The 13,425-nt window shown below is 34.9% G+C and overlaps 1 protein-coding gene across 1 annotated transcript in view; it reads left to right on the top strand.

Moving 5' to 3' along the window:
- Positions 1-13,058, top strand: part of CRISPLD1 (cysteine rich secretory protein LCCL domain containing 1) — a 41,511-nt gene extending 28,453 nt beyond the window's left edge. Inside the window, exons 11-15 of the mRNA XM_039702886.1 lie at positions 4,250-4,293; positions 4,378-4,450; positions 6,547-6,622; positions 10,868-10,998; positions 12,857-13,058. Coding sequence (XP_039558820.1) covers positions 4,250-4,293; positions 4,378-4,450; positions 6,547-6,622; positions 10,868-10,998; positions 12,857-12,908 — 376 coding nt within the window. The 3' untranslated portion in view covers positions 12,909-13,058. The remainder of the gene's footprint in view (positions 1-4,249; positions 4,294-4,377; positions 4,451-6,546; positions 6,623-10,867; positions 10,999-12,856) is intronic.
- Positions 13,059-13,425: the final 367 nt, after the last annotated feature.

Raw genomic sequence — 13,425 nt, 5'->3', positions numbered from 1 at the left:
TCCATTATTATATATATGCATCTTGGGCAAAGTACACTTTTTTTCAATTTATTTACCTGTAAAGCAGATAAAATAGAAGGATGAAATTCAGATAATTATCATAGAAGTTAGCAATTTGCTTGGGAGTTCTGGAGAAACTGGATTTAAAAAAAAATTGAAATATATCTGGTTAAGGTGAGGCCTGGTCTGCAGGTTGGCTTTAAATATCTGTGCCATTTCTTTGAAGCCTGTGTTTTAACTCTTTGAAAGGCGCCTGTACCGCAATATTTTGAGAAAAGAATTTGGTAACAGTTCTTAAAACCATAGATGAGTCAAAGGTAAATACACTGTAGCATGTTTTACCACAAATTAAGCTGGAGATATCCACAGGATTACTTTCATAGCAATCCTACAGCCAACACAGGAAACAAGTACAAAGCCAAAACTGCTAGGAAAACATCCTTTCATGTAGCACTTGGGTCCATGGACTTGGTGTTTGGCTATGACTCCTGGCTTTCTAGCTGGAAGACGTGAAGAATTAAGCTAAGAACTAACTGGAACACAGGAATGGATGGGTACAATCTCCTATATGTTTCTTTTTCTTTTCATTATTAAAAACTAAAGCTAGCTTCATTAAGAGAAAAACAGGTTTTGTCTTTAGGAAAATTAAAGAATATGTACAAGGTTTAAAATGACGTAATTCTGATGTGTCAACTTAAGGAACTTCACAATGGCAGTGATTCATTCAAGATTCCGTGCATGCTCTTCATTCTGAAAATGTAGTCTTGGGAATTAGAAGCAGTAGTCAGTCATGGCATTGATTACACAACCTCACTTTTCCCTCTTACTCCCAACTCATAAATCAGCAGGTCTTCAACAGGCTTCTTCAACTTCTTTCTTCTGACAAAAATATCTTTCCTGACTCTTATCAGCATGTTTTCGTTACCCATCTGGCAAGACTCTAGCATGCCCAAGTGATTTGACTTCCCAAATATTGATTGGAGCCTGGATTACATTTCAGAGAGGAACACTTGCCCAGGGCTGTCCCATATAGGCGGCTCAGTTTTTCAAATGAAGTAGCTCAGAGTAGACCTAGAATCAGCTGATGGTTCTTGCTTGTAGCATATCACAGTTAGCAAATAAAATGCTGACACCTTTTGTACTACACTTAGGTTGCCACATGGTTTTCCTGTGCATTTTGAAGGTATAGAAGAGGTGAATCACAGAGAAAATTTTCCTCAAATGTTGACAAAATGCAGTTAATAAAGACAGTGTTTGTTTTAGTAGGTTTCTGACCTCCCAGAATCAGCTAGGAGTTTCATTGTTTACCAAGATTTTTCATTCTAGCCACATATGCCAATGCTCAGTTTCATTATAGGTTGCTTGTGTCACCAGGTCATCATTATCAAAGCAGGTCCTCAGTCACATCTGCCTCCTCTGAGAAGGTATCTGACTGTACATTTTGTATAGGGCACTTAGATAAATTATAGAATAATGAAAAGTCTGTCTTCTCACTGACTTTTCTACTTGCCCCACATATGTTTAACAAGAATACCATTTACTTATCCAATAGGAAAATGCTATAAAAAGGCATGTGGATATAGAGATAGTGTATCCATTCTGAAACTTTAGCCAGTGTTTAATGGTGGACAGAGAGTTGGCGCAATAGTAATGTGAAAGAAGGTGAAATAATTTACAGAATGACTTGGGCAGTAAGATAGTGTTTGTAATTAAAAATGTTGAGAGTATTCAGTTAATTAATTGATAAGACTACATACTTATTTTCAAAAACTAGCACATACTGGCAGATTATTTATGTTTTTTGGACATGGACAGAGCAATCTATGACAGTTAACAAAGCAATAATATTACAAGTTCATGTTTCTAAATTACCCTCTTGCAGTGTGCATATGAAACAAGAAGAAAAGACATCTCTTCCTGTATGCTTCAGTAATTTCATCACAGTTCCACAGTTTACATATGACATTTTTCACAAATATTTTGCATGATTTTTGCATTGGCCAGTGATGGAATAATAAGTGGAAACTTAGTTTGGAGGTATACTGCACTGCTGAGGTGCCTTCCCTGAGACTGGTATGGGAAACAGCTACAAATACTTGTAGACATGCTAAAGAAAAACCCAGAAAAGGAACACACAGAAATTGAGAATGCTTGGCTGTTTCATATATAATTATCCAATGATAGGAAAACATCAGTATTAATATATTTGAATCTAAGATATTAGTGGTGTTTGCAAATTATGCTTCACTGTATCATAATGTGTTTTTCAGAGCTTTACACTGATGTCTTTATTTCTGTCTATAGTTGGCACACGTGTAATAGTGGTATGTGTGTAGCTCAGAGGGGTAATATTGAGCTCAAAGAAAACAGGATTTTTCTGAGTGATATATTTGGCTCACATGCAAACCCAAGAGTCAAGGACATAGGTAATCATCAGTGGCCGTGCTCTCACTCTGTGCTGTGCAAACAAATGATGCAGGCTATGACACCTGCCATCATTTCTCTTTCCAACAGATATCTCTAAGCCAGCATTGAGAGGAGCATTGACACGATAGACCAAATACAGTGGCCTATAATTTGGGCTACCTGTGTAGCACTTTAAGGATTCATATCAATCAGTTTCTTTGGATCATCTGATGACTGGACTCTGGTTTGATGTACCTGCCTAAAAAATGAAAATACAGGCAAACATTTCTCTTTTTTACTTGCTTTGATACAAAGAGAGAAGTAGATCTTTATTATATCAGTGCTAACATATGAAGAGCCAGCATGCTTACAAATATAGGAGTAGATAAGCTGTAAAAAAACTCTTTAAACTGGAGCAAACCTATTTCCCATCAGTTGAAATCTCTGAGTCTCTATGCTATATGAGAAAAAACTGTATGATTTTCCAGCCTACAGAGTGTATTTAGCACCTATCCTCTGAGAATTGGAAATCAGGGGAAGTATTTTGGTTGTTTGCCAAAGTTTCAAAGCTTCAAAAGGCCCATCAGCAAGGCAGGGGATGCCTTGCAGCTACCTGACTGTCTGTAGGTGGAGCCTTGCATAAACTACTATTTAATCTATTCAAGAATAGATTAAATAAAGTGGATCTCGCCTATACTGTGTATTGCAAAACAGAACACAGAATACAGAAAATTGTCAGGGCGGCATACAGCAAGTGTCCTAATTTTCAGCTCCTTGAACTTCTTATCAGGATAAGAACACCAATGTTTTTTCAGCTGTTGGATTTTCTTAAAATAGGGTACTGTTCTGAGTATCTCAACAAGCTAGTGAACAATAGAATACATATTTCTATATCAGTGTTTCACAGTGCTGGGGCAACAGAAGTATGAGCTACATCAGTGAAAGTAATTGGAATCCAATAAATGAGCAATGTGCAATTGATGGGTCAGACAAGTAAAGAAACTGATGCAGGCAAATGGTGAGGTCCACAGGAGCAATTTGCTCTAAAATAGGGAATAATTTCCTTGGTTTGTTGTTATTTCTGTTTTGTTTTTTGTTTTGTTTTTTTTTTTTTAATTTTTTTTTAATAAGTAACTTTATGGGGGCCAAAGACATCCTCAGTTTTTTTGTTACAGATGAAAAATACCACAATCAGAGGCATATCCTAGGAGTCAAAAGAGAAGGAAAATAGAAGATGGGGGGAATAAAATAGAAACATTCATCAACTTGTAATGAAACAACATAATCTATGTATCTGACTTTTTATAACAAGAGGAAGCAGGTACACCTGAGTGCCATATAATTACATGCATGTTATAGTAGGTTTTTAATGATGCTGATGACAGGAGATGCAAGATCCAAAAGTAAAATTTAATGTAACATTTCAGGAAGGCTGTGAGGAGAAACTCATCTCAGTGTTGGAATTGTTTATAGGAATGAACCTTTAGCAAAAGGTGAATGAGCTCTTCTGGTAGATGAAGGCTTCTGAGCAACCACATGCTGCATTATGAGACACCAATATATTGCTTAATTGGTTCCTATCACAAGTTCTCTTTGAAAATTAAACTCCTGAAAGAGTTTAACACACATTCCTGTTTTTGAAACACATTCACTGGGAGTACAAAGTAGATGTGTCATTACAATAAATATATTTCCAACTGGGGACTATGGGGTGCAGTGAGTAAAAGCTGTTTGGGGACATTCTCTTGGGTTTACTTCCATATTTTCTCATAAAAACAATTCTAGCTAAAAGAAATCACTGAAATATGTTATTTACTGATAATTTCTAATATTTCTTTTTCAGAAAATACCAATCTGCTAACTCCTTCACTGTCTCTAAAGTAACAGGTCAGTATTTATTTCTTACAAGCTCAGTACTACTGCTTTTTCTAAATAGTAAACATTTACTTGTTTCTATTTTATTTTCTTCAGTTCAGGCTATCACCTGTGAAACCACAGTGGAACAACTTTGCCCATTTCAAAAACCAGCCTCACACTGTCCGAGGTAAAATTCATAAAATGTTATTAATTTAAAGTGCTGCTCTATTTTCTGCCATTTACTGATTATTTTAAGTCATTTTAATTTGTTGAGAAAGGTGACAACAGTAGCTGTAAAAATAAAGTAAAAAATGTTCAAGTGATATTTTAGTCTTTGGTCTCAGTAGAGGCAAGGTAGGTAAAGATTATCTGCAGGATTTTTCATTAGGAAAATCTCTTTTTCTTTCACTCATTAACATCCTGTTGCTAATCTTAGTGAAATCCTTACACTAAAGACTGTGAATTAAAGTACATTTTTATTTTTCTTTGTCCATTATTATATATATGCACCTTGGGTAAAGTACACTTTATTTCAATTTATTTACCTGTAAAGCAGATACAATAGAAGGATAAAATTCAGATAATTATCATAGAAGTTAGCAATTTGCTTGAACTGGAGTTCTGGAGAAATTGGATTAAAAAAAAATTTTGAAATATATCTGTTTAAGGTGAAGCCTAGTCTGCAGGTTGGCTTTAAATATCTGTGCCATTTCTTTGAAGCCTGTGTTTTAACTCTTCGAAAGGCACCTTTACCGCAATATTTTGACAAAAGAATTTGGTAACAGTTCTTAAAACCATAGATGAGTCAAAGGTAAATACACCGTAGCATGATTTACCACAAATTAAGCTGGAGATATCCACAGGATTACTTTCATAGCAATCCTACAGCCAACACAGGAAACAAGTACAAAGCCAAAACTGCTAGGAAAACATCCTTTCATGTAGCACTTGGGTCCATGGACTTGGTGTTTGGCTATGACTCCTGGCTTTCTAGCTGGAAGACGTGAAGAATTAAGCTAAGAACTGGAACACAGGAATGGATGGGTACAATCTCCTATATGTTTCTTTTTCTTTTCATTATGAAAAACTAAAGCTAGCTTCATTAAGAGAAAAACAGGTTTTGTCTTTAGGAAAATTAAAGAATATGTACAAGGTTTAAAATGACATAATTCTGATGTGTCAACTTAAGGAACTTCACAATGGCAGTGATTCATTCAAGATTCCGTGCATGCTCTTCATTCTGAAAATGTAGTCTTGGGAATTAGAAGCAGTAGTCAGTCATGGCATTGATTACACAACCTCACTTTTCCCTCTTACTCCCAACTCATAAATCAGCAGGTCTTCAACAGGCTTCTTCAACTTCTTTCTTCTGACAAAAATATCTTTCCTGACTCTTATCAGCATGTTTTCGTTACCCATCTGGCAAGACTCTAGCATGCCCAAGTGATTTGACTTCCGAAATATTGATTGGAGCCTGGATTACATTTCAGAGAGGAACACTTGCCCAGGGCTGTCCCATATAGGTGGCTCAGTTTTTCAAATGAAGTAGCTCAGAGTAGGCCTAGAATCAGTTGATGGTTCTTGCTTGTAGCATATCACAGTTAGCAAATAAAATGCTGACACCTTTTGTACTACACTTAGGTTGCCACATGGTTTTCCTGTGCATTTTGAAGGTATAGAAGAGGTGAATCACAGAGAAAATTTTCCTCAAATGTTGACAAAATGCAGTTAATAAAGACAGTGTTTGTTTTAGTAGGTTTCTGACCTCCCAGAATCAGCTAGGAGTTTCATTGTTTACCAAGATTTTTCATTCTAGCCACATATGCCAATGCTCAGTTTCATTATAGGTTGCTTGTGTCACCAGGTCATCATTATCAAAGCAGGTCCTCAGTCACATCTGCCTCCTCTGAGAAGGTATCTGACTGTACATTTTGTATAGGGCACTTAGATAAATTATAGAATAATGAAAAGGCTGTCTTCTTACTGACTTTTCTACTTGCCTCACATATGTTTAACAAGAATACCATTTACTTATCCAAAGGAAAAAAGACCAGACTTGTTAAAGTATGATTTTAAGCACTTCATATGAACTTCAACACATCAGCAATGCTTTCAGTTGTATGGTCAAAGCCTCGCAAACTGAGAGGTTTTAGATAGCATTATGGACCCATATGTATAGACAATCAACTTGATTTATACTTAATAATGCTGTCATTGAACATGATACATTAATCCTCTGATACTCTTCCTAACTGCATGTGTTTTTTGTTTTTGATATTTCAGGGTGTATTGTCCTCACAACTGTATGCAGGCAAATCCACACTACGCTCGTGTAATTGGTACACGTATTTATTCTGATGTAAGTACAAGGATTTACATTGTATTATAAAATGAGACATAAAATTCTATGAAAAAATTATAAGGTAACTATAAGATAGAATATTGATATACAGTTTCCTGTATATCTGTATATTCTTTTCAAAAATTCTTTTTCACAGGCATCCATTTAATTTAGCAGTAGTCAGATGCTGAAGATATGGAGAATTATTTAGAAATTCATTGTAGGCTTCACTAGGCTCTGGACTCATACTTTAAATTTTTTTATCAAAATTCCCACTGTTCAACATTTGTCCAACATTACCAGTGTATACTCATTTAAACCCTTACACTTTAGATCCTGATGCAACCATAACTTCTATCAGCCTATACAAAAAACATTGCTCTTAAAATAAATGTCTACAGTCTCATTATTTTGAATATTTCTTATCTGTGTGAATAGCTACATATTTGTGACAGAGTTTTGATATATTTGTGTAACTCACACTGTCATATTATTTTAACAGAACATATTATTTTGACTTTTTTTTTTTTGTCATTCTGTTTGCTAGTCAAAGTTTTTCCCTGTCTTTTCTACAGCATGTTTAGTTCTGAGGTGGGTAGAAAGTCTGAAAAGAGATTTCTAATTTATGCCCCTCCTTTGTCATGTCTCTATGAAGAAGCCAGGATATAGTGGCAGATAAAGCTGTTTGTATTTTTGGCAGTAAACTCTAGTTTAACTGTCTTGTGGATGTCATAAAGAGTAGTATGGCAACCAGCTGGTCAGATGATGATTTTCACTACTTTGCAGTTCTTTGAAATGTATGAAAACAGTATGTGAATATTTACTCCTCAGCACTGTGAAACTAACTGATGTCCACTGGATTACCTGGGTGTCGTGTCCTGAAAACACTCTTGTCCATAAGTGGTGTCATGGGTGTGAATAGTATTTCCAGTGCAGAAAGATAATTGATTTGTGAAGTGGATGCTTAATGTGCATAAAAGGGGCAGTGAAAATAGATTCAATGCAAGTCCAGATTGTGGAAGATTATTTTCTTTCAGCTCTGTGGTTGCAATTAAGAACTACAGGCAAAGTTTCCCAGTGAGTTAGAAAAAACTGTTGTAGGAGAAAGACATGCTTGTGTTTAACCTTGACAGCAGGAAGTCTAGAATATGTATTTTCTTTGGCTGCAGAAGTCCTAAGTGACTTTAATTAGTGATATAGAGTTATACTTTAAAATTATTTTAGGTATACTATCTCATTATTCATCTCCATTATATGGAAATATGTGTAGCCATTCTGTTTTCATGAAAGAGTGGGCATAAATACAGGTCAAAAAATAGAGAATGCGAGTCTTCTTATCAACTTCACATGCTGTCAGGATAGACATTTACACTGAAGGTGCTGCTCTAGATTATGTTTTCAGTAGTTTTTGGTAAAGACAGTATAGTGGTAAAGGAGATAAAGAGGTGTCTGCAGAGCAGAATTCTTTTGACTTTTTCAGTGTGTCTGTCTTACTTCTTCCAGGAGCTAGAGACCAACAAATATCTTTTATCTAAAGAGTTTGATGGAGTTGTATAATTTTATACCATTTGAGGACTTTGGTCATACTAATTTTTGCTTCAGTAACCGTATATAGAAATATGTCCTGAAACTTTTGCAAAAGTATTCATAATTCTCTACTATGGTAAAATATAGAGAACATGATGTAGAAAGCTCCATATTCCTATGATGGTATGTTAAAGACACTTGTGGTCTTTGTAGAGTAATGCTATGCTGTTGTAGATACTGGTATTTGTTGAGTATCTGAAGAAGGAAAATATTTAACTTGATATTCAGATCCCATGACCTGTTAAAAATACTAACAAGCTTAGGAGTGTTCACAACACAGTAATAAAGTGTGGCCATATAATGCTGTATGCAGCGTTCATACTAACTTTAAAATACTGCCTTATGTGTCCTCTGGAATTTCTTCATCAAAATTACAGAAACAAACCCAAATCTTTGAAGTTTTCCAGAAAGTGACACCAGGATGCTGATGTATACCACAAATAATATGCTGAAATTTATGATAGACATAGTGAAATCATGTTTTGCTTAAATCAATAGGAGGCTTGCCTTTGTAGTTCAGGGAAGTGTGATCTGGATGACATAATATTGAGCATAGGAAATACTGTGACATCACTACTGCAATCTGCTTCCATTTAGATGCATGTCTAATAGTCTCATTCCAAGACAATGAGAAGTTATTGAGAGATAAGGCCAGATAATGCTTTGTAAAAAAAGATATTCTGTATAAGTTTATAAAACTATAGGCATCTATTCATAGCTATTCCTACATAATTCATGATTTTGAGTTCATAGTTATGAATTTATACTCATGTAATTGTTCATTTATTCGAAAACTATGTGAATTTGTTCTCCAGTCTCATCTGGAATGTAGCATCAGACTATCAGTTTATTTTTCATCTGAAAATAGCCTTTGAGCTGGCTTCATGAACCTCTGTCTTCTGACCTCTCCTTTTTCACATTTTCCATTCAAGTGTCTTGCCATCATTTTGAAATATTGTGCATTAGCCCAGCCATACTTGATTGGTCCACTTGTGGTGTCAGCCCTAACAATGGCCCCATCCTTTGCTGGAGATCGTTTCTAACAAGCAGTCAGCCTGCTCTGTCAAAATCTCCATCCCTTGACTTTTCCTTCCCTTTTTACTTGACTAGAAACTTCCAAATAATGTTGGAACAGCCTCCACATGTTAGCCATCCTCAAATGTAATTATGAAAGTATACCCCTATGTCATGATGTAAACGGTGAGGGTACATTTTGGTTACTATTATAGAGGTGAAAAAGCTGATCTTTCTTTTCCCCTGTTATAACTCCAGCCTTTTTTATATCTCCAGTGGGAACTGAAAACAAAGTTACTGCTGTGTTATTGTACTAGGAATGAATAGAATGAATAGTTTTCTTCTAGTTCTTCAGTGTAGTTAATTGCTTGTAAATATCATCTTTTATTTCTTCTGACTGTAATCCTGTACTGCAGAGGCCATTATTCCCCCTGGGTATTTGAAATAGCACATGATCAGTCTACTCTTTAGTTACTCCACAGTGTGGATAAATAAGGCATGCTATAATCTTAACAATAAGGCATCTATTGGTGTTCAGGGTATAAAAAACGTTTTGCAACACTGGGAGGAGGAAAAGTACAGAGGGGTATAAATGACATCCTTTCTGGCATGTTCAAAAACTGCACCCAGGAGTGTGGAAAGAAAAACTCTAAAATGATTATTTGGATAAATTATTTCAGATTTTTACTGCTTTAAATATTGTAACACTAAAAGACAAACTATATATGAGTGAACCTGGCAAGTCCTGTGCTTCGAATGAAAGTAGGAAAATCATTGTTTTAAATTCCTGATTTCATATAGAATTGAGGTTGAAAATGGCTATGATAACATATATAAATTATTCCAATTATAACTGGAAGAAGTGCAGTTTATTGTTTAAATCGTGGTCTGTTTAAAAATTTTCCCACCAAAAAAACTTGTCTCTAAGTGGAGATACACTGAAGCTGGAACTGCACTTTGCTATGCTATGTTTTAAAGATTGGGGCATACCTTCTGGAATATCTAAGTTTCATTCTTCTGACAATTATTAAAATGCTGAAAGAGCAATAGAGTACTGCAAGTTTAAATCAATTATTTAAATTAACATTATCAAGACTGTCACTGAGAAATCCTTCAGTGGATATTGTTTATTCCTCATGCGTTAATATGGGGAATTTGTGACCAGAAAATGGAGGTTTCGAGCAGCTATAAGTGCTGTTAACTTAGAGAACTTTCATTTTAGACTTCTGTCTTCTGATGCTCACATTATACCCTTCATCTAATTAGCTTTTAGTATTTACCCATGCCTGGATAGAAAACCGTGATACTTCCTTTAATCATTAATAATTTTACTAATGTTTGAGATTTTGGCTGATAGATCATTTAGTTTTGAAAGGTTGAAGAATTCAAACATCTTCCTGATCTTTGAACTGAAATAGCCTGAAGTAATTATTTTTGCATCATGGTGAAAGTGATCTGAAATCTCTTTCTGAATTCCTATAAAATGGCCTAATTCCTAATGAAGCTGGTTTACATATTTTAAGACTAATAAAATTAGTCATGCAATAAATAGAATTATTTTATGTTTCCTAGACTTGGTTTAAACATCTGTATTTGTCTTCTTCTACAAAATGGTGAAATGAAAGGATGAGTGCAAAGCTAATGTGTGTCTTCACTCCCCAGATCTCCAGTATCTGCCGGGCAGCAGTGCACGCGGGTGTGGTCCGCAACCAGGGCGGCTACGTTGATGTGATGCCAGTGGACAAGAGAAAGGTCTATGTGGCTTCCTTTCAGAATGGGATATATTCAGAAAGGTACAGAGCCCGTCTGCAAAAGTTACACTTTACTCTTGGCCTCGATAAGGTTCTCAGTCTTGCATTGTGTCTGCTTGTACCTGGGCAGTGCTGCAAGCCAAACAAACGGGCCACAAGGGGTGATTTACAGAGCTTGTGCAACAGCAGCTGCAGTGACTCTGGAGAAGCTGTGCTAGTGGAGCTGCCTGCCTCCTCTAAGCTCATGCAACATTACCCTGAAAAGCTGCTTATGAAATAAAGTAAAGCTCTTGTTTGCTTTGCTGGTTCTGTTGCAACTAACACAATAAGAAAATTGCAGTTACTCCTTTAAGGATTTTTGAAAAAATTGTTAATGATGCAGGTTCATTGGTTCCTGATGAACTGTTCATTAGTGATTTACCGAACTAGTGATCCTGGGTCATACTTAGTATTCACAAACATTGACATTCACAATAATTTAAACATATTTTTATGTTCTTTTTTAATAATTTGTTGTTAACAGTGTTTTTTGAAAGACAGGGGGATGCTGTGAAAATTCACTGCTTGTATTCAGTGTATTTGTACATTATGTAATGATAATACCTATGTTGCAGATTTAATTTAATCCCTGAAAGGGTTCTCCCGGTTCTAAAGGAAGAAAGAGAAATCACTTTTAAAACATTGTACCACTCTTTCTGTCCTGTAAAGCTAAGAATGTTTCTTAGACTAAAAATTGTGGTTATCTTACCAGACTATAGTCTTTCTGAGACATTTAAGCGGGAAAAAACCTCAAAAAGTTTCTGTAGAAAACTCAGAAGTAGGAAACTATTGAGTATTTTTGTCTTGTTTTTAATTGTGGGTAGGAGAATGTCTTCTCTCTTACCTTTCAACAATTCTGTAAGCTTGTAAAATACAGATTTTCTTTGCTCAATGGATGACTTATTTTACATATTTTTTGACTTTTCTTTGTGATAATCTAATTTCCTTAGAGTGCTTCCTTACTGACACTTTTGCTCTCAGTATAAATATTCTTGAGTAGAGAGGCAGACAGGAAGAATACTGTAAATTTGACCATTACTTATACTATTACATATTAGATACTATCTGTAAATATAAATTTAAAATATGTACAGATACACATATTAATCATCTTGGTAAAGTTTAGGAGGTCAGAAGTTTGGAAAAGAGTCACATACAAGTTTTCTGAAGCAGAAATGATGAATTTTGGTGCTGTTCCAGCCAACCTGTTCCATTGTGCCTTTCCTTGATTCCACCTCCATTTTCCTTTCCTTGCCAGATAATCTTCAGGCAGGGTTGGCTAAAGAAAAAACAATGGACCATTAAATAGGACATGCTGGTCCAACTTTTAAGGCAAAAATACTTATTTTATCAACATTTCATTGCAATTGGGTACTTTTGTTTCTTGTCTTTGAAGCCAGATACTTATCCATTCAGAAAGCATTCCCTTTGGTTTTGTTAGACATTAAGTCTGCAGAAATCTATTATTTATTGTATAAGCAACTAACAAACAAGTGATCTCCTAGGTGTGCAAGTTCTCTCCAAATACAGTTGCTAGAAGAGTAAGAATAAGATGTATGTTTTCTCTATTTCCAAAACACTTTTAGCATTTTGCTTCAATTCTTTAAACCATAATCCCTCATCACAAAGGATTACTATTAAATTTTTCTATGTTGTATTTCATTCCTATTAAGCTTTTTGGGAAAAAAAATCTGAAATGTAGGTATTTTTTATTTGCAGCAGTTTTGAAGAAATCCTAGATAGATAAATTTAGGAGTTGTCACAAGAAGTGCTGCAGGACACTAGAATTAACAATTGAAAATTTTAAAAAGTTGTTAGTGGAATGTCCTAAAAATAACATAAAAACTGTTTTTATTTTCAGTTTACAGAATCCTCCAGGAAGCAAGGCTTTCAGAGTATTTGCTGTTGTTTGAATCTAACAAGTAAAACATTCAACAGGCAAGTGAAACCCAAGCACTTGGAAAAGATTAATACAGGCCATTTCTTGTGATTCCTAAAATTTGTATAAAGCTGTAACATTATTGTACAGAAGATGTATACTGCTTTCCACCAAAAGAATTTAAGTGACATATAAATCTTAATGAAAAAAAATCTGTAAAAATAAACATGGGAGAAAAATTCATTTGAAAATCTATAATGATATATAACATTACTTTGAATCCTGTGTTAAATATTGCTATATTTTCTTAGCAGTTACTCTTATACAGTTAATTCAAAGCTCATAAATGTTCTTTGTTTTCTTAATCTGAATATATTACTATATGGTGCTTTATATATGCCACTAACAGTAACCTTAAAACTATACCAGAGGGAGGCCTGAGTTTTTATTTTCAATGTACGTAAAAGAAGTCATCCCAATATTTAGATAAAATAAATCATGCCTTAAAGTAACGTAAATACATATATAACTTTTTGATTTAAAGTAGCATT

This window comes from Passer montanus, unplaced genomic scaffold (assembly GCF_014805655.1).
Source record: "Passer montanus isolate IOZ18808 unplaced genomic scaffold, ASM1480565v1 scaffold16, whole genome shotgun sequence".
Lineage (NCBI taxonomy): Eukaryota > Metazoa > Chordata > Aves > Passeriformes > Passeridae > Passer > Passer montanus.
Note: the sequence above shows the minus strand (reverse complement) of the source record. Positions and strands in the feature narration are given on the sequence as shown.